Below are 27,964 nucleotides of genomic sequence, written 5' to 3' on the forward strand. Positions count from 1 at the left end.
ACCGAAAATTGCACAAGGTAATTACAACCCAAGCCCCAAGATTAAGAAGAAATTGTAGCTGGCTTCCTTCTAGGTGCAACGTTGCAGACCCTGATTCCTGCTCCTTAGTCGCCTTGACGAAATGGGGGGAACTTTGGCGGGCTTCTGCGGCAGCACTCGGGAGAAGGGGTCGGCAGCAATGGATTCAGCGCACTTCAGCGGCTCTTTGTGGGTTTGGCGCCTTTTTCTTAGCACCAAGAAGAAACTAATATCGCTAATTGGATTCTCTTCGATTACTGGTCCTGAACTCTGGTGATGGGCCTTTTTGGTGAAGAATTCCTGCCTCTTGAGATCCACATGGATGTCTGCAGAATTTCAGCTGGATTCGATCTTCGGAAGACAATGCATTTGATAATGGTCCAGGTACCCCGGATATTGGTGTTGTGCAATTTTCCCGGTCTGCAGGACGTCGGGGACTGGCTCAAAAGGTCTTGAGGCTAGTTGGTCCGACCAGCCTAAGGGAGGAAGTTGTCCTTGGTGGATCTTCCCTGTCGATTTGAGAACTGGGTCAGCACAGCTGCATGGCTTCACTCACCAGTGCTTCTGCTGTCATGGAAGGTGCTGCTGGCGTCTCTGCTTGTCTGCTGCTTCAGATTCCTTGTTCAGTGGTCGACGGTCTGTGGTCCCAAAATCCTCCCCTTATATGCTGGAACCCATTCATTCACACTTAGATCTGTCTATCGCCTTTTCATGTCAATGATGCATCTTCCTGACCTGGGTCAACCCCAGAACGTTTTGCTGGACTGGTATTATTTGTCCCTATACCTCAGTGAGTGGGAATCGTTCCTGCCCTGAATGTCTCTCAGGATTCCTGCCGAAGATCAAGTTAACACAAAGGAATTTCCCACCCTGAATGTCAAGGGAAGGAAAAAAGGACAAGAAATGCTGAAATGGCGAAAAAAAAAGACTCTGGTCCATTTTGGTAAAATGAGCACCCATGGGTGCCTTTACCAGGGCTGTGGAAACAGCCTGTGGTAAAAATGCACCGAATTAATAAAAAGGTTCACTGCCACCAGCCATTAAAGGTAAGTTTACCGTAGAAATGTTTTGTCATTCTGAAAAGTATATCTAACATCTTTTTTCCTTGGAAACTGTTTTGCCATTCTAACAGAAAGTAGATGTAAGTTTATATTACTCGCCTGTGATTTGGTTGTGCCTCTTCCCAAAAGTAATGCTGTTGGTTGCACGTCATTATTCCTGTTAGGATAAATGTATGAGTGCCCACCAACTGGGTCTTTCTTCGCCTGACTTGCTGTTTGCCTGTCCAGAGTAAGTCTGCATTAGGTTTTACCTACCTGGAATAACTGAGTCATTCATAAAGTGTAACACTGGGTTTTGCTTTCCCTGGCCTGTCTTAGGTGTATACCTGCCTTTAAATCGTTGATAGCTCCTGTAAAAAGTATATAGGTTTTACTTCTCTTGAGTGTTATTCTAAAATAAGTTGGAATTATTGCTTCCCTTAGTCTGTGAACTGATAAACAACTGTAATTGAATATTACACCCCAAGATCCAACTCCCCTAGAATAACTGTTATAGGTGTTCTACTGTTCCTTGAATGTGTTCCACTATTCACAAAAAGTATATTGTCCAGTTGAGTTACTAAGTGATTTCCTGCCGAGCGTCACGGTACAACTGCTAGGATCTACTACCCTTATTACTGAAAGTAATCTAAAAAGTAGCTATTGGTTTGACTTCCCTAGAACTCCTGTTAGGTTTTCCAAATTGGGTTAAATGCTTTGCTCTGTGTACCTTGAAGCATAAAGTTGTGTTTTTCTATAATGTGTTTATGATCTGTGATGGTACTTATTACCACCAAGATATCTGGGCCTACTGGCATTTAAATAAACCATTTTTTTTTTACAATAGTGTTTCTTTGGCTGATTTGTTTTGCAATTTCATTTTACTGTTTCTACAGCCCTCTCTCCTACGATGACCCTGGCTGCTCTGTTAATGTTAAAGGATATTTGTACTGCGCACTATCGCCACCAGAGTGGTCCCCAGGGCACTCTGACCGCTCTGGAAAAAAAAAAAGGTGGGGGGGGGGTTGAGTTAGTGGGATGAGCTGGAGAAGTGCAAGAGAGCCGTGATGTGCTGTTGGCGGCCTCAGACCGGAATTCCGTTGGCTGGGCTTGGGCTGTTATACTGTCGGAAGACGTTGTGTGCTGTTGTGCGGGTCTGTGTGCTTTGTTTTGTTGTTGCAGTGTAGTGAAGATTGTGCGGATTGTTGTGTTGTAAGTATGTGGTTGTGTTTTGGTTGGAATTAGAGAGGTGTATGCAGACGGTGAAGTTGTTAGTGGGTTGGTTAATTGGCATTGCTGTCTTGAGGTGAGGCGCTCAATTTCTGTATTTCTAATTAGGTGGAGTGTGTGGGCGTGTCCAGGGCTGTACTGGCTGTACTACACTCGCGTTCCCTTTGCCAGATGGCATGCGTTCATATGCATAACCTTGCTCAAGTTGGGTACCGGCCGCCTACGTGGCCCTTGTTTGTGGGCGTGCCAGACAGGCTTTTGTGCGTCCCTTGCCGTCTAGACCAGAAAGCATTCCCAATCTAGTCTAGCAGGAGGGCGGCATCGGTAAGCCCGGGTTTACTCCCTCCATGTGTTGGGGCCGCTCAGCATTCATCATCTTATTCGGTTGCTCGTTCATGTTACCGTTACTACCCCCTTTGGAATGTGGCAATGCTAACGCTTGAAATTATGTCCTTGGGCGGCTTCGGCCTTCATTCACAACTCTCTTCGGACCTTTGCCCCTGCCAATATCCACAGCTTAGAGTGGCAAGTGCTAACGTTCACCCAACTTTATACATTTATGATCTATAGTAGCATTTATCGAGTGGGTTAAGGTTGTTTGCTGGGAGTTGGCTAGAGATGCTGGATTCTGTCCTCATGGGTGTCGCTTGTGTCCTATTAGACTTGGTGTTGTCTCTCTTGTTATAGTAAGAGTTTCTTTATTTGGTTCTAGATGTTGTCATTGTCGTCCTAGATTGGTCATCCTTTTCATTGTGTTTCCCGTTTGATGGTTTGGTTTTTCAGTTTGAATCTGTGATGTTGAAGAGCCAGGCTTTTTGTAATTTTCTGAATTGTAGGTGGTCTTTGGTGTTTATTTCTTTCGGGATGTTCCAGGTTTTTGCGGCTAAGTGGGAGAAGGAGGAGCCCCCAAGTTTTTTCTTAAGGTATGGTTTTTCTTCCAGATGGATTTCGTTGCTTGCTCTGAGGAGTCTCGTTGGTTTGTATGTAGATAGTTAATGTTTTTTGCCGGAATTCAGCTCCTTGTCCGCTGATTGCCCTCTGTTTTATGCACATTGTTTTGAAGGTGATGCGATGCTACCCTGAACCGGGTGGTACAAGCCTTATACTAAGAGTGGAATCTTGTACTGCCTGTTAGGAAGAATTCTAATTTCTGTGCTAATTCCCTTCAACCTTAGAGACCCCCAGCTCTTTTGCTGGACTTTGGGACCTTTTAATTTTAACCCTGGAGTGAGCCCTTTTTCTCACTCATGTGTTTGATCTGATTTGGATTTTTATCCTTCCTTTGTTTTTGGAGTCTGACAAACTCCATAGGCATCTACTTTTTGTATGGTGACACACAGCACCCTCAGTACAGTGCCACAGAGAAATCCTTTAGATTTCTCATAAGGTTTAACTACCTTTTCTTGGGTGAACTACAGTTCCCAAGTATAGTAAAGTGAAATTGACCTTAGTTACCTTTTTCTCTTTGTAGGTTCAGCACACCCTATCTTATGTGGAGTGCTGGGGGGGGTTACTTAGTAGCCCCTTTTCCTACTTACTCATGTAACATTTTTTGATACCCTCACTACTTTAAATGACTGGTGGCAGTGGTTTAATTTTCCTACCATTGTGCTTTTCTACCTCCGGCTGAATCCTCAACTGCAGTATAGCACCCATGGGTGACCATTTCATCAAAATGGCCCGGTCTTCTTTTTTCACCATTTGCTGTTTGTGAGGTCTTTCTTGGGTTTTACTCTGCGCGCCAATCCCGGTTTGACCTCTTTGTTCGTTTTCTTTGGTGGGCTTCAGTGTGTCTGGAAGGGCAGGAAGTCTGGGAGGTGCCCGAAACTCCCTTGTCATTTGTCTCCATGATTACCTGAATGCACCCAGTCCCGATTGGCTGGCTGGCTGGCTGGCTGTCCTTGCAGGACTGCCACCCTAATGTGTGAGTGACAGCTAGGCTGTGCATTAATGGGAGAAACCTGCTTAAAAGGCGAGGCTTCTTGGACTGAAGACTGAGTCGACCACTTGGAAGGACATCCCACGAAGAAACTGAACGACGCGTGCTGCATCATGCTGGACCTTTGAACTGCCTGGTGAAGCCCTGCTGCTGTAGCTCACTTTTCTGATCAACAAGAGAAGCTCCTGACGGGACCTCTTCCCTTGGGTTAGTGGGACCAACTAACCCTGAGACTAACTTTGCTGGAAGACCTTCCCCAACTGGCTGTGCTTCTTTGCTGTTACAGGAACGAGTGCCAGTGGTTGAGAAATCCGTTGCCGAGTGCAACTTCTGTAAGCCAGCCAAAAGCTCCAGGAGTCTCCTGAGGAACCTCCGAAAGCAGGACGACCCTAGCTTGAGTCACCTGCTGGACTCAGCAGGGAGTGAAGGAATCCCAACCGGTGTCCAAGATCCTTGGTAGTGCTATTTACCAAGCGGTGAAACCGCAAAGTGCCGCTGATCTGAAAAGAGCCAGTAGCTGCCGCCGACCATCGAATTGCTGCCGCAGAAATCTCCAGAAGTCTCCAGACATCCTCTCTTGTCCCCACAACTGAGGCCCAGGAACACACAGGATCTGCATCCAGACAGAAGCCAGATGGACCCTCTTCTAACCAAATGTACTGTTCTGATTTTGGGGTACTTACCGCTTTGTCTGAAGCTTGCTCTTCTCAATTGAGACTAGCAGTAGCTGCATTTTCTAGCGTTGATCTCAGTTCTAACCTTCACAAGTGTAACAGCTTGTGACCCAACAGTGATTTTTCAACAACAAACATTTTAACATTGTGCAAGACGTTTTGCTATCTAAGTGCCTAGACTTTGATCCAATTAACTTTGGCTCTCCTGGCTCCCTGCAGACTCTTCTACTCCATTGACTTTGATTCTTACTGCCCGTCATAGGTGATGCATTGGTTTTAAACTAATATTGCTGGGAAAGGTTTTTATCTAGACTTCACTGGAAGATTTAAAGTGCTCACATGCTCTGAGAACCTGTTTAACCTTTTTCCTTCCTTTAAACTTTCCTTTCTACGAACCTCAGAATTTACAAGTGTTAATGTTAAAGGATATTTGTACCGCGCACTATCACCACCGGAGTGGTCCCCTGGCGCTCTGGCGGCTCTGAAAAAAACAAAAGGCGGGGAGGTGGAGGAGTGGGGGGGGGGTTAGTGGGAATAAGCTGGAAAAGTGCAAGAGAGCAGTGATGTGCTGTTGGCAGCCTCAGCCCGGTGGGTCCGTTGGCTGGGCTTGGGGTGTTTTACGGTCGGTAGTCGTTGTGTGCTGTTGTGCAAGTCTGTGTGGTTTGTTTTGTTGTTGCAGTGTTGTGAAGTTCGTGCTTATTGCTGCGTTTTAGGCTTATGGTTGTGGTGTTAGAGTTTGAGAGGTGTATGTAGAGGGATGACGTTGTTAGTTGGTTGGTTAGTTGGCATTGCTGTCCTGCAATTATGGGATTCCATCTAGGTGCGGAACATGCTGACACTCGCATTTCTATCTAGATGCGATGCAAGCTAAAGTTCAGAATTCCATACGAGTGTGGCACATGCTAACAATCATATTTCTATCTAGATGCAGCGCAAGATAATAATCACAATTCCATCTGAATGTGGACATGCTAACATTCAAAGTCCTATCTAGATGCGATGCAGGCTAATATTCACAAATGTAAGTGTGGACATGCTCATCAGGTTTTACCTAAGTGCGGCGTTTGTTGACCTTGACGGGTATGTTAGTATGTAATGCAAGGCAACTTCTGCAATCCTGTCATGAATAGGTTCAGCTTGGTGGTCACAAATCTTTTTGAGTATATCTGGTGTGAGTCTATGGCAGTCTGTTATTGGAAGGTAAGATAGAGTGGCAGGGGTTTTCTGGAGTAGAGTAATTGCTCTACTCCACACCCATGCCACACACTTCCCCTGCGTACACCTTCAGACACATCTTGTAGCCGCCAGTATAGGAGCCGCCCTTGGCCTTGGGGTCCTTAGCCGCTGGGGCTGCCGGGCAGGGGGCTGCCCTGGGATGGTTGGTGAAATGTAGGGGGGGAGTAGCCAATCAATGTGCAATGCTCTGAAAACCTGTTTAACCTTTTTGCTTCCTTTAAACTTTCCTTTCTACAAACCTCAGAATTTACAAGTGTACAAGTGATATATAAATGCCAGTAATGTCCTAGTTAGTGAAGTCACCTCTGGGTGTAGGAAGTGTGTGTGAAGCATCTCTGAAGACGATCTGCTTTCTTTGGGTTGATTTTGAGAAAGTATTTTGAAGTGTATTTTTATTGTTGCATGTTGCCCTTTTTAAAGAATGCTTATTTAAAACTGACCGTTTAATAAATATTGTTTACTGGAAAACCTTGAGTGTAAGTGTTATTTGGATACGTGTATTTCGATGCTACACCTCTACAGCTCACATTTACCCCTTGAGAGAAGTCTGGCTGCTCAGTCACTCTACCAACTTGTGCAGTACAGACCTATACCAATAGGTGGGTTACCTAATACCAAGAGGACAAGGGTGGTGTAGTCTCTCCCAGGGTTACTACATAAATTCTTGCATAACACTGCCTCAGTTGAATGGTTTTACTAAGCCCTTAGTTGGACTTCAGAAAAACTGTCCTAACCTGCTGTAACTGGTTATCTCTGAAATAGAAAAAGTTGGAGCTCTTGTGTACCTGTGAATTGCTGTCTGCTATTCTGAAAAGTATACGTTATTTACTTTTTGAATTGTGTGCCACTATTCCAGAAAGTGACCGAGGTTGGTATTGCTGTAGTATTCCTGAAACTGAATAAGTATAACACCAATAGAGTTTTACTCACCTGTAACCGCATACTGCCATTCTAAATGTGCAATACTGAGTTGTTACTTACCTTTGAAGTGCATACTGTCATTTTGATAAGTAGTTCATAAGTTATTGCTTACCTTTTGAATTGTGTTCCACTATTCCAAGAGGTAATAGGGGTGTAACTGTATCATTCCTGAAATAAGTAGTTACGTATGTTGCAAAGTGCTTACTGCATATGGTAGTATTGCAATTGTATTATTCCTGAAACAGAATAACCTCTACAAGTTGCCAGGTACTTACATTATATTTATTCCTGAAACTGAATAAGCAACATAGTTTAGTAGACTTTTAGAAAGACAGTAGTAATGTGGGTTTACTCCCCTTGAATAGCGTACTGTCATTATAAATGTCTGTACTCACCTTGAACTGCATACTGCTAGTCTTAAAAAAGGTTTATACTTTGTGGTTTACTTGCCATAAGTATTGTGCTGGTTTTTATAATTGTGGTCGACTTATAATAGTACTTAACTTTCTAAAGAATTCTCTTTATGTATATTTAAAATAAACCATTATATTTACAATACTTCAGTGTATCCATGTTTCTTTGTGCCATATGTATGCTACGAGTTAATTGAACCTCTCTACATCTACAACCCTCTCCCCCTCCTAAAATAAGCATGGTTTATCTATCATTTCTACCATAATTGTGGTACATCCTTATACTAAGAGTTGGAGTTTCTGTATTGCCCACAGTATAGTTTTATAAAGTCCCTTTGGGTGGAGTTTAGAAAAACTGTCCCAACACTTACCCCATGTGTCCCATCAATGTTTGTAGCCAGTTAGTGAGCTTGACCACTGCAGGTTTAGCCTCATGGGAACAGGGCGTGTCAAAAGCCCTCACGATTCTGTCATTTCCATGTGACGGCTGTGACTCTGAATGACACTTGGCGCCTGTGACATTTTTTTTTTTGTTGGGTCTACCAAGAGTTATTGCTGCACATTTCACCACCTTCCCTCATCACATTATAGAGTGAAAATCAATAATATTTGCAATTGAACATTGAATTTTATGCTGCATATTGCAGACCTTTGACGCCCATCTTGGAGGTTTCTGGGAAGGTGGTGGTGGGTCTAACTTTCTTCAAGCTTTTTGGTTCTTACTGATTGAAAGTTTTATTCAGATGTATTCTCTCCTCCGTCATGGTGTCATTGTTTCCACAGTTGCCCGCACATGTAACTTGATTCTGATTGTACTCGATGTGCTGAAACCGCTGGGACACAAGAGGATAATCGAGAATGAACTGGAGGGCTTCGGGATCCGTCTGAACAAGCGGCCACCTAACATTGGCTTCAAGAAAAAGGACAAAGGCGGCATCAACCTCACAGCCACTGTAAGCTTGAGAGCAGGACGTGGGGCTCTAAATTGTTTTTGTAGGGGTAAAACGCTGAGGTTTACACTATTAGCCGGGCATAAAGGCACTTGCCCCTTCATTTCTTCATGTATACACAGCACAACACTTCTAACTCGCAAGGGCACATTTGAGCCCTGGTTTTAGAATTCACTGTTGTGTAGCTGAACAGCAGAATGTATGCTACTAGGCATCAAGTCACATTCATCCATTTGTTAATGTTAGCCTTTCAGCTAACAAACCATTGCCTCCAAACATGTAGTGCAGATCGTTATCAACATAGTAACTTCCCGGTCGTAGTCATTGTACTCCATCGATTATCATTGGCAGCGATGTAAGCCAATGGTGCCTCCTTTTTCAGGACTTGTAGTGTTGTATATACTCTTAATGGTAATGGACAGAGGTCAAGCCAGCGGAAAAGGAAATGTGTTCACGCAAAGCGACATAGTCCCACCCTATCGAGAGGGAAGAACCCCCTTATCAACCCAGATCACCATACATAAGACAAAACTTAATGTAAAATGCTATATTTATTTCAATTTTATGTCTTTTAAAGAGTATTAAATCAGCTAAAACTCTTGTACAATGTACAAAAATATAACATACAACTATATAATACAGTGCATACTGTTATAAAGTGCTAGTTTCAGGTATTGACTGCTACAAAAAAAATCACAAAGGAATAAATCGTAATAGTCCTAGATGTTAATGTGAGCATGCCATGTAGGATGCCCCAGGCGAGTGAATGGGATCACTCAAATGGGGAACCCCCGGTCGCTCAAACAAATCTAAATAAGGAGACAATAAAATGCCAATAAAGCAATCTGGACAATGTTGGTAATAGAGAAAAAAAAAAGGAAAATGAATTGTGGCAATCAAGTTTAAGACGAACATGAAACTAGAAAAAACTCAATTCGAAAGAAAAGCAATAAAGCGCACACACTAAAATCTAACCGTGGGATGCAGTTTTTTCTAGTTTCATGTTCGTCTTAAACTTGATTGCCACAATTCATTTTCCTTTTTTTTCTCTCTATTACCAACATTGTCCAGATTGCTTTATTGGCATATCATTATTTTTTGTCTCCTTATTTAGATTTGTTTGAGCGACCGGGGGTTCCCCATTTGAGTGATCCCATTCACTCACCTGGGGCATCCTACACGGCATGCTCACATTGTGATTTATTCCTTTGTGATTTTTTTTTTTTGTAGCAGTCAATACCTGAAACTAGCACTTTATCACAGTATGCACTGTATTATATAGTTATATTTTTTTACATTGTACAAGAGTTTTAGCTGATTTTATACTTTTAAGACATAAAATTGAAATATAGTATTTTACATTATTTTTTGTCCTATGTATGGTGATCTGGGTTGTTAAGGGGGTTCTTCCCTCTCTATACGGTGGGACAACATCGCTTTGAGTGAACATATTTCCTTTTCCGCTGGCTTGACCTCTATTACCGTTTGTTGCTTCCCTTCAGCCAGCGAAGTAGGGGAAACCATCCACTGTTCTGTTATACTCCATTAATGGAGCAGCTTAATTGTGTCACTTAGTTGCCAGAAAGACCTTCCATTCGCAAAGAACATTCAGAACGTTTCTTGTGCAACGTGTCTTGCTAAGCCCTCACCTGCTAGTGTTTGCCATCTTCAGTAATGCTGCACATCATGGCTCGGTAATGTCCTTTACTAAACCAGAGTAGAAGTCTTGTATTGACTCCTTCAGTTTTCCAATTTCTATTTAGAGTAAGAAAAATAAATGCAACTCTGCCTGCATTTACTGAAGGAATTTTTAATATGCTGCCTGTGTCTGCAGGCTATGCTGCACACTGTCTCTGTTCTGCAATTAACCTTTGGTATTCTCTGGCCTGCACACATTTGTTTTACTCTTTTGGCTTTTACACCTTCATTCACAAATCTTATGCAAAAGGTTGAATGAGAACCACCACACACAGAGAACCATGAGTTTTGAACACTTTAATTCCTTGAGGATGCGCCTCGCAAACCTGTAAAATATGCTTTAAATATGACTTTACAACTACCGAAACTGTCCTGATAATTTTGTATATGTACCCATTTGCCATCACGCAATTCTACTCTAGCAAAAATCCAAATAATAAAAATCTGATTTGTATAATTGCCTTGTGGAAAAAAGAGGCTCCAAATACAAAGCACAGCAACATCTCAAACCTGCATATTCGCCATTAAAACTCAAGTCAAGAGACTGCGTCTTTGCTGCAGGTAATGTTCGGTGGGTACCCCTGCAGCATTCCGGATTGGTAATATAACCGGGTGAAGTTGTGGTTGGTGCTAGTTGTAATAAGTGTAATCCCCTTGCCAGTGGCTCACGGTCTTTCCACCCTCTAAGGCAGTGTTCACTTGTTCATTCTCTGGTCTCGTGGGTAATCCTGCAACCCAGTAGTTTGGTAGGCGTCAAGGCGGTTTACAAAGGTGTCCAGCAGGCACTGAAGGCTTGTAGAGTTCACATACACCACACACAAAGGAAATAAAGTAATGACTGTTTTCCATAAGGGATAAGTCATTACATACATGTCACACTTTTAATATGATCCATAAATGTTGCAAAATATGGACAAGCATAACAGTGCACAATATCCACCTATGCAAAAGTGCAAATATTTATTTTATCGAAAACCGTTGATAAAATCCAAAAATGATCCAAAGTATTTACAAAAAACACTTCAAACCAAACACCTAATATTCAAATAGCCGATATGACAAAAACGAGATACAATAATACACCCACAATTGACACAAACCCACGCAACAATCAATAAATATAATGCAAGGGAAAAGAGATACAATATCTCCAGATACTGCAGCATATGTGATTTGTATCGTCACATAGAATACAACTGTTGTAATATCAACAAATGTTAAATCACATCTAAATGTCTGTCAACCCAACCAACTCTATCTGCCTGCTCATTAAGGGATTGCCTGGATACGGCGCCAATTAGGGCCAGTCGTCTTCAGCAGTAGAAAATATGAATTTTTGCCACCATCATGCATAGTTTCAAACGGTGATACTTTTATTTTTCCTTTACCGTAATCTGGCAAAAAATCCTTTTTCAAGAAAAAACAGCATCTCGCACAGGTGGGCATTATTACGCACTGCACTCTTTAAGCCATGATCTTCTCATCTTACTTTTCTCTTTAAGCCAATCTGGTGTTTGTTGCACTACTCCATCCTGGGACGACCTACACTGAAGTGCTAGGAAGGAGGCCAGTGTGTGTGTAACCGCAATGAAGACAGAATCGTAAAGTGTGCCTGGAGCACATGAAAATTGCAGCAGTGTGCTATTAATCGCATTAACATGACCTTTATGGTTAGAGTAGTGTAGGGAACATCTGTGGTTCAAGCGAAAAGATCATGGTTTGAACAGTGCAGAATGAAATCCTCTGATGTGAGAGAGATGGTGTCTTCGGAACTATTTCAGCCACACTCTGAAGGAAGAGTAAAAGAATCGCGGTTTGGGATAGTGTATGCACGATGGTGTCAAGGATTCCCATTTTCTAGCCCTAAAGCGTGGGTGTATCGTTGGTGCTAGTCTACAATATCTGAAGAAAACGCTATCTGAGCATGGCAGTATATAAAGATGCATTTAAATATGGTATTATGAAATGATACAGGTGACATGCTGCTAGGAGTCTGTGCGCTATTTTGATCTTTGCGTGTACAGTTTTGGTATGATTGTGTGTCAGCTATGTGTACAAGTGTCTCGGTTTTCAGTTTTTTGTGCAAACATTTTTGAACCTTTTGGGATTTTTATCAAATAAAAAATATTTGCACTTTTGCATAGATGGGTATTGTGTGAATTGTGCATTGACATGTTTTGTGATGTTTGATTGAGCTCATATACAACAGTCTTTATGCTATCCTTGCATCAGTGTTTCTGGGCCATGACACACAAAGGTGGGGGGGGGTGCATGAGGGAAGTCAGAGTTAAGTATCTAGGGTGTGGGGATGTGGATGGAACTGGGTGGGTGAAAGTGAAAGGCATGCAAAGAGGGTGGTGCATGTTTACGACCTGGGAGGGGATGGAGGAAGAGGTGGGCATGGAGGTGCTGCCCTTCACAACTCCGTGGGTGGCAAAAAGCGGACGGGGGAAGCAAAGGGTGCAGGGTTTTTCAATGTAACTTGTACATAAACGGGTGTTAGTGAAACCTCTAAAAAAAGTGATGAAATTGACACTTAACGATCAAGCCATGGTGAAACATGCAGTGATTAATTTTGGACATTAAAATTGAAACCTTTTTAAAGTGAGCACAGTGTTAACCCATAGAGCCACCCAATCCTATTCTTACCTAGCTGAGCGGCGTCACGTTTGCTTGGTTTTAAGGCCATGATTTAGGCAGCAAATAAAAGGAAAGAAGCTCTCCCATGAGGTGCTAGAAAGAAACCATATGTCTCAAGGCTGGTTTCTCTGTGTTCTAAGCCCTTGCAAAAAAAAGGGTTGCACGATTGCCTTTCTTTAAGGTGCTCACACAAGGCTGCATTTTAACAGGCTGCTGTGGGATGGCACTGGTTTTCCAGAGCCGGTACACACATCACTCTGAATGGGAGGCAAGATAGGCACCCATTGGCCTGGGCTGTAAAGTGGCAGGGAGCAGAATATTCTTTACAGGTCTCTGCAGCCAAAAGATATGACTCTATTTTAGTAATCACCACGACCAGCCCAATGCAGGGGGTTTGACAGGAATAGTTACACCTTTAGGATGGGCTACTTGCGATGTTGGCTGCAGCTTCAAAACACAACTCTGATATTGATGTACATTTTAAAACCCAGTACAAGAATCCAGTGAACTACTTCTGAAAGGTAGTGTCCTCCACAGGATAGATGGAACATTTCCTCCTGATGTACACAATGATTGTATGGTGGGAAGGTCAAGTTCCCTATTCTAGTGGACATGCAACGTGTGTAACCAATATCTGAAATGCCTAATGTGTTCCTTGGATTTTGTCCCTAACTGCAAGTTAATAAAGGGAAGGGCTAACCTCTCAATTGTGAAATGTCTCTGGAATGAGTAGTTTAGGATGTTCACCACACACTCTTATGATGTTGCTGCTGTGCCAAGATAACCTATCCTTTCCAGCCAGTACAGCCATCTCTCGGTCCATTTCTCCAGATTATGTAGCTCCCTGCAGCAACGTTCTTGTTTGCAAATTGGGAGTGCTTGGTTAGCAGCGATTATGTTTTAAGGTCATGTAGTATGGACCAAGGCAGCTGGGAGCACATGGGCATGAGTTGTGGGCCTCCTCCAGCTATAAAACTGATTAATACCTGTTTTTCACCTTCCACCCAGTGTACTCAGTCCGAGTTGGACAACGAAACAGTGAAGAGCATTTTAGCAGAGTATAAAATTCACAATGCTGATGTCACGCTCCGAGGCGATGTCACTGCTGATGACCTCATTGATGTGGTGGAAGGAAATCGGTAAGAAACTCCCTTATTAGTAAACGCTCTTGAAAAGCTACTCCCCTTCCCCCCCACCCCCACGCCCCCTTTGAAAATAAGCCTGTACAGTCAGGTGCACGCTTCTGTTTTGTTTTAAAATAAGTATTTTACAAATAGTGTTAGGCAAGAATTGATGTAGTAACCCTCTGGGAGACTACACAACACTTGTCCTCTTGGTATTAGGTAACGCACCTTTTGGTATAGGCCTGAACTACACAAGTTGGTAGTGTGATTGAGCAGCCAGTCTCATCTCAAGAGGGGTAAATGTGAGCTGTAGCAATGAAATTCGCAAATACAAGTAACACTCAAGGTTTTAGTTAGAAATAGTGATTTATTTAACACCCGTTCATTAAAAAGGGCAATATAGGTAACAATCAAATATACTTTCCCAGAATCAACACACAGCTAGTAGATACTCTTTGGAGATATTTCTTACACACGTCCTACACCTTGACGTGACTTCACTAACTAGGACAGTAATGGCATTTATATATCACTAGTACACTTTGTAGATTCTGAGGTTTGCAGAAAGGAAAGGTTAAGGGAAGGAAAAAGGTTACATAGGTTTGCAGAGCATGCAAGCACTTAAATCTTCCAATGAATTCTAGACAAAAACCTTTCCCAGTGTTAGGCAAGATTGTGTACACAGTACCCTTTGGGTGACTACAGCAAGCTTGACCTCCTGGCAATATGAACCCAACCTTTGGTATATGTCTGTACTACACATGTTGGTAGTGTGGCTGAGCAGCCAGGCTTATCTTAAGAGGGGTCAATGTGAGCAGTAGGGTTTTTACACAGATTCACAGTGACAAGTATTCAAGCACACTCTTATACTAAAGGTGTCTTGCTTAAACAATATTGAATTTATTTAACAGTTCAATAAGCCTTCTACAGAAGGGAGAAATATATAAGCAACACACAAATCTACTTCAAAATACACACTTAGTTTCTCTAAATCCGCAAGTACCCATTTGGGATGGCACACAGGAGGTTCCTACACCCTGAGGTGACTTAAATAAGTAGGACACTGGCCGTTAATCTATCACTGGTACATTTGGAGCAGTACTGAGTTTTTTTTATTCCAAAACCCTTTTCTTTGACACCAAAGGTTACACAAATATTCTGAAGCAGGTAAGTCATTTTTAAACCCCAATGCAAAGTAAATTAACCCTTTCCTGGAGGAAAGGAAAAGCACAAGTCAGAGGTAAGTCTTTCAGGGAGCAAGCCAATGTTAATTGAACAAAAGTCTAGGTTTGCTGAAGCACTTCTTGCAGATAAGTAAAAGTCTTGCACAATGTTTTAGAAGTCGTTGTAGAAAAAAAATAGAATCACTATAGGGCCACACGCTGGGAGGCTTGTTGGGGGCAAAGCTGCAAGAAACACTGCAAAAGCAACCAAGAACAGTCTCAACTGAGACTAAGTAAGGCTACATGATAAGAGGTGGTGGGGAGAGTTCTCAGAAATGTGCGAATTCCCTCTACCTTGGAGACCCCAAGCAACTTTGCTGGATTTTGAGGACTTGCTTTTTTTAACCTGGAGAGAGTGAGACCCTTTTTCCCACTCTCGTGTTTTAATGTGATTTTTGTACTCTGTGGTTCTTTTGGTTGTGGAATCTGACAAACTCCATATGCATCCTCTTTTTTACATTGTGGCACACTGCACTGACACGGGGAAGTCTTAGATTTCCCAAAGGTTTAAATACCTTCTCTTGGTGAAACTAGAGCAGTGAAGTGAAATTGACTTTACTTACATTTTGTAACTTTCTAGACCCAGCACACACTATCTTACAATAGGGTGGTAAAGGGGTTACTTAGTATCCCCGTGGTCTAGTTTCTTATGTAACATTTTTGTTACCCTTTCTACAATGAATGGCTGGCGGCAGTGGTTTACTTTTCACTACCATTGTGTGTTTTTTCCGCAGGCTGCAATTGCAGCTGCAGTAAAGCACCCATGGGTGCCGATTTTATCAAAATGGCCCTGGTCGTCTTTTTTCACCATTTCTTGTTGGAAAGGTCCTTCTTGAAATTTACTCTGCGCACCAAACCAGGTTTGATCTTTGTCCGTTTTGTCTTTGGCTTGATTCACAAGTGAAGCCCGCCTCTTGCTCCAGTATGTCTGGCAGGGGCAGGAAGTGAGGGAGGTGCCAAAACTCCCTGTGCTTAATCCCCTTGGTTACAGGAATGCACTCAAAGGTGACTGGCCGGCTGGCTGTCCGGCAAGGGCAGCCACCCTGCTTTGTGATTGACAGCTAGGCTGGAATGAATGGGAGAAACCTGCGTAAAAGGTAAGGCTTGTTGGCTTGGAAGGCAGAGGCGACCACTGGACAAAGGAATCCGAAGAAGAACTTGGAAGAGACGCCTGCTGCAACTCCTGGACCGTTGGTTTGCCGGTGAAGCCCTGCTGCTGTGCTGAAGCTCTGAATATGCCTCGACTAGAGAAGCCCTGCAAGGACGACTTCTCACCTTGAGTTGGTGGGACCAATCAACTCCAAAGTAAGCCCATCTGGACATCCTCTCAGAGCTGGCTGTAATTCTGCTGCTGCTGGAACCAAAGTGCCAGGGAGAGGAACACCAGACTGTGTGCATTTTTTTATTTTTTTTATTCAAACTGTTTTATTAGTTTGGTCAACAAACTTTTACAACATTTTATTTTTGTATATTTCGTAATTCTTTGCAATTATGTTTTACATATGATTTCAACTTTTCATTACAATTGATTTGAGGAAACGAGTCAGTTAATATCGTAACAAAAAAGCTCTTAAATAATAGATAACATTAGAGCAGTTCATTACTGCATATGATCATCTTTTTAAAAAACAATATTTATCAATGGGTATACCATTCCAGTTAGACCCTGTTTAGGAAAACGTCTTTGGCAAATTCTCTACTCTGCATAACACATTTGACACACGTTAGTAGATGTACAATTGCAAATATAAAAACATACAAATATCGAAACAAAGGGAAAACTTCCACTCAATGATATACAGACAGTTTGTGTACTGACAATTAACATAAAATATTATTTCAGGCGTTCCAAGCTTGCATACATGGTTTCAAGTTTCAGATTAATGATTGTTAAAAAATCTACAAAGCGACAGGATAAGTCCTATACTGTTGCCTCACATGCAAGCTAACCAAAGTCACTCTCTTTTGAATACATTCATGCCTACTCCTTCTGTATCAAATATTTGTAGGCGGGCTTCCTCAAAATAGGGACAGAAAATGACTAGGTGTTTGGTTGATTCAATCTGCGCCCCGTCATACAGAACCTACAGCCCAATTGACTAGCAAGTTTTAGAAATGAATGCTAGCATCCAATTCTTTCAAGGGTCAGCAGTTGATTTTAATTTGAATCAGAGATACATTTCTCTAGGTTTATTACAGGGAAATTGAATTATATAAGGTTTATTCGGTAATCTTGTAGTGCTAAATTTTGCTGCCTCTTTTTACAAGTTGAATTCAGACATTCCATTTAAGGTCTTACACCAATCGTGATCAAATATACGAAGTTTAACATGTATTAGTCTGAATTCCAAATCTGATGGTTTAAGTGCAATTTCAGCAAGTAAGGAAACCATGCGGTCATAATATTTTATAATAGACGGAAGGGAGGAGGCAATCAGCATCTGGCCCAGATCCTCATATAAGCAGTTAGTTGGAGGATATAACATTTTGGCTAAGTTTGACAATAGCCGCCCGTTATAGTGCGCAGACAAAGCTGTAAATCCAAGTTCCTGCCTCAATACTATGTTGGGGATTGACTTAGCTAAGCGCAGAGCCCCCTTCCATAACCGTCCTCGAAGTTGATCAAGGAAACTATCAATGTCTACAAGGCACATCTCTAGGGCAAACAGAATTACTGATTCAACTTTAAGAATATAAAATTGAATTAATGGAATTAGGGAAAATTTGCAGTGCTTCACATAAACCATTCGCATTGCAGTGCTTCACATAAACCATTTGCATTTCGGTTGCAAGGGGAGCCGCTTTTTTGTTCAATGTCTTTCTACATTGCCAAAGAATTTGAGTCTGAGATTGTATAGCCAAGATATGGAATCGAAGGAACTATAGCAATTGGAAAATCATCAATAGTCCATTTATATGGAGAATATTTCCTCTTGAGATTCCTGAATACCACAATGTTTGATTTTTCTACATTGCAATGAAGATTATGGTTGCTACAGTAAGAGGCGAATAGTGACAATTTGGCTTGAAGACCCCTAGGGGTGCGGTCAAAGATCACGATATCATCGGCGAAAGCTAGCCAGTGGATATGTAAATGACCAAGCCTCGCCGGATAAGAGATCTGCTTAACCCAGATGTTGTTTATACCACATAAATATAGATTGAAGAGGGTGGCTGCTAAGTTACATCCCTGCTTCACACCAATATCGATAGTAATGGCATTGCATGGAGTTTAGAAATTAAATGTATGATATAAGGAGGTATGTTCATGGATGCCATTTTTTCCCAAAGCGGTGCACGTATCACGCAGTCAAAAGCGGATGTAAGATCTATTGATGCCATATACAAGGGACCAGAATTCTGTACTTTTGCTTTTGCTAGAAGATGGGCCATTATTGTTGCATTAAGTGCAGTCCCCATCCTAGCCCGAAACCCAGTTTGGAACCGTGACAGGATTTTGAGCTGTCCGATCAGTTTGTAGCTCGCGAAGCAGTAGAATGGCAAAAACTTTAGCGGCAGTATCAATTAGGGCAATAGGTCGGAAGTTGGAAGGGTCAGATCTTAAGCCCTTTTTATGTATAGGAACAATAATGGAAGATAACCAGGAAAGAGGAATAAATCCAGTCATTAAGATGTTATCTAATTGTTTTTTAAGAATCTGAGCCCACATTGCTGGATTTCGTTTAAGGACACAGGAAGGAATGCCATCTGGGCCAGCTGCTCTGGAGTAGTTCAGTGCGTGTATCGTATTTTCATTGTCAAGTACAGACCATAACGAGAAGGAACAGATTACCGAACCAGTATTCTTTAAACCTCGATCAGCAAAACCTACAGGGAGGGAGAATTATTATTTTCTAAAAATGCTTTCCAGGAGTCCACAGATATCATTGATGCCTGGTCCGTTGGTAGTGCCGTTGAACCCGCCCTGAGCATAGCCCATGGAGATCGTCTGTCTTTGTGACAAAGTGTGCCAAACATTTTTTGATTAATTAAGTTATACATGAACTACTTGTGGTTTCTGCATTTATTGCGATATGTATTAAGAATGCTTTTTTCCCCCTCAAATTCCTCCCATGGAAGAGAAGCAAGTTCGCGCAGAGCCGTGTTCTTGGGTTTTTTTTTTTTAAGCTACAGAAATTGTTAGTATAGGAGTCTTGTGATGAAGGCAAAATAACATTATGCCTCTCGCAAAATGCTTGTTACATTAGTTATAATGTTAGATAACCTGCTTGCGCAGAACCATGATAGTGAGGGCATCTGTAGTGATTCCAGAGTTGTGTGGTAATCATGTCATTAATTTATCACAAAGTTTTGTAGACCAGCGAATTGACAGACCAGGATGATCTCCTTCCAGGAAAGACTGTTGCTGATAATTACCAAGCATGGCCACATCGACCTCTAGATTCAACTGGATTATGATATGATCACTACAACCAGGATCGTAAATAACAATTTTACTAGATATTTGCTGTAAATTTGCTGAAATAGCAAAATAGTCAATACAGGAAGAGGCCATACCCCTCCTCCATGTATGGCAACCATCCCTAGCACCGAAAGGAAGAAAATCAAGTTCCCAAGGTGCTAAATAGTCTTGCCATAGTTGACCTCTATAGCTCGCTTGATATTGACCATCAGTAATAACGTTGTGCATATTCCATTTTAAGCAAGGTATTAAAATCTCCTCCCAACAGTATTCCACAAGTTGGATATAATGCTATAACTTCATCAAAAAGATTATCAAGCTCTTGGAAGACGGGCGTTTTTTTAAGTAGTGCCGGATTGTGATGGAGAGAGATAATGAGCAAGGGATCATACTGTTTATCATTTAGTGTAACCAACAAGGCCAGTGTTGCCAAGGATTTATATTCTGCCAGAATATTTATTTTTAAATTGGTATTTACACAGATGGCTATACCGCCATATGGTCTCCCAGAAAGGCCTCGTTTAGCTTTAATTTGGTAGACCGTATATCCAGGCAACAAAAGGTCCTGCTCACACATAGTTTCCTGGCATAACATAATATCACATCTAATGTCTAAGTACACATGATTGATCCATGTAAACAAGTTTCCAAAACCACACAAATTCCAAGACAAAATTGATAATGCCAAAGGCTGGTTACTGGGGAATGTTGTCCATCGCTGGGTTTAAGGTAGTGGCTAAAACAGATAGCCAAGACCAGTCCTTGCTAATATTTGATAGTCCTGAAAGCTGACCGATCACAACCATGTTAATGCTACCCTTTGAGTCACTTAAATTTGTCTTTGGAGAATTTGGAGTGATGACCGGAATTGGAGTTTCATTAAAACAGATCGCATCATCGATAGTCAAAAAGATATGGCATCAGGCCATTAAATCGTAATTCTTCCATGTATTGCATCAGCAAGTTAGTGATGATGGCTGATTGCACTTTGCACACCATACAATGATTCTGAATTGGTGGCAGTGACCCACTCAATGTCAGCCATATTCAGTGTGCGTAATGCTGGAATTCTGCTAAATGCTTGCAACAAGGCAGAACGATTTAAGGCATTTAATTCCATTTTTATCTGATATCATTTCCCAACCTATGATAGTCGTAGAGTACTTGCTCGTTACGGCCATACCATCATCTGCCCCCCCTCCTTTGTTGCTTTGGAGATTGGGACCGTTGACCTTTTTTGGAGTTCTCCAGTTTAGAATCCTGCGAATTGGGGAAGTTGCTAGCAGACTCAGGGCAATTTTCAATATTTTGCAAGTGGGACAGCACATCAATAGGTACCGAAACCAATCGAGGTGCATCGTTGGCAAGATTTGAATTACTGGTGGTGGATGTCATAACCACCGCCTTCCCTGCTTGGACCGTTTTATTCTCAAGGGTTTGAAAGTTGGATAAATGAGTTTGAGAAGAGGGCTGTGATTTGCCTTCTGTATTCAGATGAGTTGTTGGGGAAGGAACATGGCCATAACCGCCCACATTTTCGACCGCCCTAGAGGTTTTTTTGGGGGGGAATAGTTACATAAGGGCCAAAGCCACCTTTAAGAGCAGTCTGTTCATCTGGGCTAAGATGTTGCAGGGCATTTTTGGATTCTACGGACAGTTCCTCCAAATGAATACCTTTTTGTTCATTGGTATCTGACTGACCGTCAATATTCATAGAAGTTGTGTGCTCATTAGACTTTGAGCTTTTTTTTGATTATTTTTATTGATTTATTTTGTTCAGCAGTGCCTGGGCAAGACTCTTGTCCTGCAATCTTCCTGTCAGCTTTTCTTTTTAAGGCTTGAAAGAAGTCTTTTTTTCCTTACTCAAGGTAAAATTATGCCCTGCACCTGTCGAGGGGACTTCAGTAGGTGCGGTAGCAGTGCTGGCAGTAATAGAATCGGTTTGAACATTTGCGTCTATCAGGATGGAAACTTTGGCAATCTTCGATGTTGCATGAGAGAGATCCCACCTTCTGTTCGTCAGGTTCAGGTTGTAAGAAAAATGGAACCTGTTCTAGTTTCTCAGCATGTAGAGCGACCTCCTGGCATAGTTGTGCGTGAGTAAGAATATGACAAGATGTTTCAGCCAGTGGAGCAGCTACAGTCTGGGCAAATGATTGCGGAAATGTGTAGATGACACGAGTTGCCTCCTGATTCGGTATTTCATGGACAGCAGCTGATATGACATCTGTTTGCGTAGTCAGAGGCATAACAAGGTGCAGTCGCTTTCAAAGGCGGTTGATCACCAGGTTCACGTCTGAGACTATCTGCAAATATAAATCCCTCCAATGTATTGCTTTTTAGAAGAATCCGAGTCAAGGAGGACTTGCAATCTCTGATCTCATAATGCGTATAGTCATGTCCTCTATCTAATAAATTCAATGTCCTTGTTAGTACAGGATAAGAGGCTTCCAGGGATTGCATGTCCTCAGATGGCTCCAATAGATCAAAACCCAAAGGATGATTCAGGTGTTTTTTTGGTAGGTGAAAATACAAGACCTAGTGCAGGATCCAAAGCCGCAATTGGGTTTGAAGTTGGAGAAGGACAAGGACTAGAGTAGGGAAGATTCTGAAAGTTCATTTTGCGAACCTCTAATGCCGGGGGGATATTGAAATCCTCAGTCAACGGCTTCCTTGCAATGAATATGCACATCGGCTCTCTTGCAACTTGGAAGTGTGACAGGAGTAGAGGGACCTACCGAGAGCCGTACCCGTTTTTCAAGTGCAGCAAGTACAACTGGAGCGAGAATAGAATTGTCAGGAGAAGAGGCTAATTCCTCATTTGGACGGTTATCTGCAGAAAGTGGATTGTCCATGCGCATGCTAAGGAAGCTCTTATGCGCAGGCTTTAGGGCAAGATTAACATTGCTTGAAGTGGAAGTTCTAGGCGGAGAGGCATTACTGTCCGCTGCAGCCGCTTGCGCACGTGCATTGGAAAATGCTATCGCTTGGCATACCAAATCCTGATCAGTAGTGGGACCCCACATTGCAGTCAAACCAGATACCTTACTGGGAGTAGGCACAGTGTCATTACCAACACGCGTAGAAAGCGCCATTCGTTTCCTTAGTTGTGTTTTGATTGTATTTGCTTTTTTTTTAGAACAGGTGAGGTGAAGGCACGACCACTACAAAGGCTAGATACCATTTATGATCAGTTCACTACAATCCACCAAAAGCAGCCTTTAAACCACAAAGAAGGCTACGAATTTTAGAACGGTGTTAATACAAAATCACAATCTTTCATTAAGCAAAACCCACCTCACTCTCTCATCCTAACAGCCCAACAGCCACTTGCTTGGCCACTTCGATGCGCGTGCTTCTGATGTTTTGTAGGAAGTGAGGCAAGGCTGGGGGCTGGAGGAGGCGGGAGGGAGGCAGGACCAATCACCAGATTGGTTGAATTAAGTCCAATGCTGCTGGAGTTTCGCCGGCAAGAAACTTCCTGTTGCAGACGGCGCGAGCAGCAAAGCAGCAGTTTGTCAGGTCAAAGCAGTTCACTGTGGAGCAGAGTTTCGGGGCAGCCCAACAGCCACTTGCATGGCCACTTCAATGCACAGATTTAAAGGCTGTGCATTGCTTTTAAGTCGGACTTGAGCACCAGGAAAATCCTCCGGACTTCCCTGAAGCAGGACTGACTAAGCCTGAGCCACCTCAAGACTGCTGGACCCCAGATGCGAGGAAAGTCCAGAGTGGTTTCCGGGAACCGTGGTGTTGCTATTTGCTGTCAGACAAGAGGAGCTGAAACCCTCACGGACAGCTGAATCGAAATTTGCCCGTTGATGCCGCTGACCTTCCCATTGCAGAGAAGGAGTCCCCAGACGTCCTCCCTCTTGTTTCCACAACTGAGGCTCAGGAACAGGATCTGCAGGGCTGTAAGGAACAGAAGCCAGCTGGAACCATTTCTTCCAACCAAAGGTACTGTAAAGTCTAAGAGAACGTACCTCTTGTTGTGTAGCCTTGCTTGTTCTCAGTTGATACCTGTCTTGGTTACCTTGCAGAGTTGCTATAGCTTTTCATCTCACAAGCCTCCCAGCCTGTGGCCCTTCAAGTGTTCTATTTTCAACAAACATTTCTAAAAACATTGCAAGACTTTTTACCTACCTAAAAAGAAATCTTCAGCTCCCCTAGACATTGTGCAATTAACATTGGCGGTCCTGACACCCTGAGTGACTCTTCTTTACTTTTGCCTCTGTATTTACTGAACATTGGAAGGTTTCAAAAGTACTTACCAATTTATGAATTATTTATTAAGCTTTGTTTTATTCCCCTATCTAACCTTTGCACCAAACTCAGTATTGCTGTAAATGTACCAGTGATACATCAATGTACAGTGTCCTAGCTAGTTAAGTCACCTGATGGTGTAGGAAGTGTCTGTGTGCCATTCCCAATGGGTATCATCTGATTTAGAGAAACTAAGAATGTGTTCTGAAGTGTATTTTAATTGTTACATGTTTTGCTACCTTCTGAAGAAGGCTTATATGACTGACTGTGAAATAAATAATTGTTTCATCAAGAAACCTTGAGTATACTTGTTTATTTAAATAACTGCTACTGTGAAACTCTTCATCACAACATTACTGCTCACATTGACCCCTCTTGAGATGAGCCTGGCTGCTCAGCAACACTACCAACCTTTGTAGTTCAGACTTATACCAAAGGTTGGGTCCCTATTGCCAGGAGGTCACGGTTGTTGTAGTGCACCCAAAGGGTACTGCAGACAATCTTGCCTAACACTCTGCCAGTGCTGGCCTTGGTGGCGAACACCGCGGAAGCGCCTGTAGTCCATTTTTAGCACATGCCACATGGTGTCCAGACATTTGGTCGACCTAAAACTGGTCGAATGACATTTGGTCGATGCAATTTGGTCGAAAACCAAATGGACCCCCCCAAAAGTGAAGAAAAAAAAAAAATTCGACCATTTGGTTTTCGACCAAATTGGTTCGACCATTTGTCTGGTCGACCAATTTATTTCGACCAAATGTCTGGTAACCATGCCACATTATTTCTGGGAAGGAGCTCGACGACTCTATAGTATTTAAGAATTTACTAGGACCTGACATTACAAATCTATCCAGCTAATAGTTATTTGTGCTTTATATTTAAACAAGAACTGCCTTCTGCAGTGCCTGCCCATGTCTGTGTATGTGATTATATTTGCATGAGAGCCTTCCCAGTGCCCCTCCTCACCCCTAGTCCATTATAGCGCCTAAAAGAGGTCTTGCCTAACTCTAAAGTGCTTGGGGGTGTGGGAGGACCCTGGTTCCTTCCCAGCACTATCCACAAGTCAGGAGCCTGTTAGCTTTTTGGGATCAATCTCTTTGTACCCCTTAACCCAACCATCTAAGTTCTTCAAACAATATACTCAGGTAGCCCAAGGGGGAGGGGGTGGGTGGGAGTGTATCGTCAGTCTTTTTGAGAGTCCTAAACCTCTTCAGGTACTGGGAAGGAGTTTTCCCAAATCTGGCTATTAATGCCAGGTTCACTGATTCATAATCCTTTCTCTCAATGGCACCCAACTCCATCACAGCCATTCAGAGGGAGCCCAGACATGAGCAAAGGAATTAAATCATTCCCACTGATTCCTTGAAGACCATAGGTGTATTCAAAGGTACTCAGCCAATCCAACACATCAAGTTTAGGTTCATACATACTCTCTGCTTCTTTGGCAGGCGATGCCTCTTGGGACTAGCAGACCTAGAGGACCCTGAAAGGGAAGCTTGATCCAGGGACAGCCTTCTCATTTCAATTTCATGTTGCATCCATCTTTCTCTTAGTTTCACCTCTTGATGTTTGACTTCAGCTTGGGCATTTCGTTTCTTGAACTGTCTTTCAAGAGAAACATATTCTGGGATTAAATGTGGACCTTGTGGGGTCCCAATGGAAAATGGCTGAGGAATAAGGGCAGGCTATGGCAGAGAGGTTCTCTCTTCCTGAGACAATTCTGCCTCCTCAGACTCCTCTTGCAGATTGGAGCTTGACTCTAAACTAGCATCATTATCTTCCACATTACTTGGGTGAGTAGGTGTTACAGGCCTACTACCCGAACTTTGGTGATTCAACAACCTTGAAATCAATTCAAATTTGTTTCCTTTCAGAGTCGGACCCCTGTCTTTCAGTTGATCTATTCTCTGGACAATCGGGGCTGTCTCATTAAAGTTATCCATATTTGGCATTTTACAATTTCTTCACTTTTTGATGGCGCTTAGCTTTGTGGCTGGTTTAGTTGGGCTCAAGTACAGCAAAAAATCAATGTAACCACTTTGCGCCAATTCCTCCGCCTGCCACCCGTGTTAGGTAAGAATTGATGTAGTAACCCTGTGGGAGACTACAAAGCACTTGTCCTCTTGGTATTAGGTAACCCACTTTTTGGTATAGGCCTGTACTACGCAGGTTGGTAGTGTGACTGAGCAGCCAGTCTTGTCTCAAGAGGGGTAAATGTCAGCTGTAGAACTGTAGCAATGACATTCGCAAATACAAGTAACGAAGTAACACTTGCACTCAAGGTTTTAGTTATAAATAGTTATTTATTTAACATCAGTTTTTAAATAAGCATTGTTTAAAAAGGGCAAGGGTTTATGACTCTATTGCCAGTACTAACTCCGAGACTTAACTTGGCCTACTTCTGGTTGTAAGTATTATTAATTAATCCTTGGTATACTACATGTTCTATGTACTTTAGTACAGCCCTCTCTCCCTCCTAAGATATGCCTGGCTGCTCCTTCTACGCTACCATATACTAAGGTGGTACAGCCTTATACGAACAGTGGAGTCTTGTACCCTCTCAGTTGAATGGTTTTACTATGCCCTTAGTTGTACTTCAGAAAAACTGTCCTAACAATCTTATTAAAACACCATCTAGCTTCCTCTAAACTAATGTAGTGCATGTGATCACAAGGCTCTTAAAGATGTATATAGAAGATGTACATAGAAAGAAACTCCTTCCTCCGCTCATTCAGGGGTTTCCTTTTTACTTGCAGGCTTTGATCATGATACAGATATGTATGAATTTGCTCATTTTAGAGTACTATTGGTCTTCCCTCCCCATTCTGTCCATTCCTTCTTGCCACAGCCTTCCCATCTGAATTGCATGTTACCTTCCTTTCATCGGTATCCATGTCCTGCTAATATTCCAACCCATTAAAATGTATGACCACCTGGTGTGTTTTCTGGATTGTGTTACAGAGTGTACATCCCCTGTATTTATGTGCTGAATAAGATTGACCAGATCTCTCTGGAGGAGCTAGATGTTATCTACAAGGTTCCGCACTGTGTGCCGATCTCTGCTCACCACCGCTGGAACTTCGATGACTTGCTGGAAAAGATGTGGGACTATCTGCGACTAGTGCGAATGTAAGTTCTTTATCAGCACTATCATTGTTAGACTAAATTATTTCTGCTAGAACGCAATTCATGTAGCCCAGCCATCAAGTTTATAATTGCATTGATTCTCTTATTACAAAACTCACATTTATTGAAACACTCACCTCCTGTTTGAACACCTTTTCTTCAACTAGGAAGCAGTCATGACCTGAATATTTTAATTCTAGGCCAGATATATTGGTTACAACTGATTCGTCCTTGTAACACAAGTTCATTTATTTTCTTACTTTCCACAGAAACCTTGACATATTTCGATTCTTTGTATTATGTGCTTCCTGTCTCTGTAGCGGTTTCTTTCCTTGGCGAAGTTAGAGCAAAGTCTTCTAGATGTGATATAGGCACATAATCTCGTTTACCGTGGGCCACTCCCGCTTGTAAGTCTATTATGGCTTGCCATTAAGATTAAGCTTGTTAAAGCCCAGAAGGATATACATATCCTATTTTGTATGCCCACTATTGGGAGCATCTGTAAGATTGCTTTTGAAAAGCTACATTTTAGATTCTGGGGAAATTCTTAGGAGAACTAGTTTTTTCTCCTCAAATTGCTAAGCATTGGGATACTATTCAATGTTGCTTCCTTTACTGATATATATATATATATATATATATATATATATATATGTGAAGGCATATTGGTAATGCCCCCAAAAATGCTGAATTGTTTTTTTACAATTTATATTACCCCGCTAGATGTGCGCAAGAACTGGCAAAGGGGTTCCGACAGTCAATAGTAAATGCGTGCATACTTATAATGGATACACTATTAAATGACAGCAGGAGTGGTGAACTCTCGAAGGGAAGATGTAGCTCCAAGCATGATAGGTGAAATTAATGATGTTGAGCTGGGCAATGTTTCTCAGACTTGGTAAATGCCTATGTCTCACCTTAACATTACTCAATACTTTTCATCTGTATTTTTTGCAGAATTCTTCACCATTAAGGTTTTGGCATTTTTCTCCTGAAAGACCACAGATAATCAGATCTAGTATTCCCCTACTTTCAGGGTTGAGTTTGTA

The 27,964-nt window shown here is 42.2% G+C and overlaps 1 protein-coding gene across 1 annotated transcript in view; it reads left to right on the forward strand.

Annotated features, from left to right (window-relative positions):
• The window catches only part of DRG1 (developmentally regulated GTP binding protein 1), a 183,912-nt gene that overhangs the window by 113,186 nt on the left and 42,762 nt on the right, over positions 1-27,964 (forward strand). Inside the window, exons 5-7 of the mRNA XM_069619808.1 lie at positions 8,255-8,424; positions 13,768-13,898; positions 26,751-26,918. Of these exons, the coding sequence (XP_069475909.1) occupies positions 8,255-8,424; positions 13,768-13,898; positions 26,751-26,918 (469 nt within the window). The remainder of the gene's footprint in view (positions 1-8,254; positions 8,425-13,767; positions 13,899-26,750; positions 26,919-27,964) is intronic.

The sequence above is a fragment of the Ambystoma mexicanum genome, chromosome 10 (genome assembly GCF_040938575.1).
Source record: "Ambystoma mexicanum isolate Mex_15411 chromosome 10, UKY_AmexF1_1, whole genome shotgun sequence".
Classification (NCBI taxonomy): Eukaryota; Metazoa; Chordata; class Amphibia; order Caudata; family Ambystomatidae; genus Ambystoma; species Ambystoma mexicanum.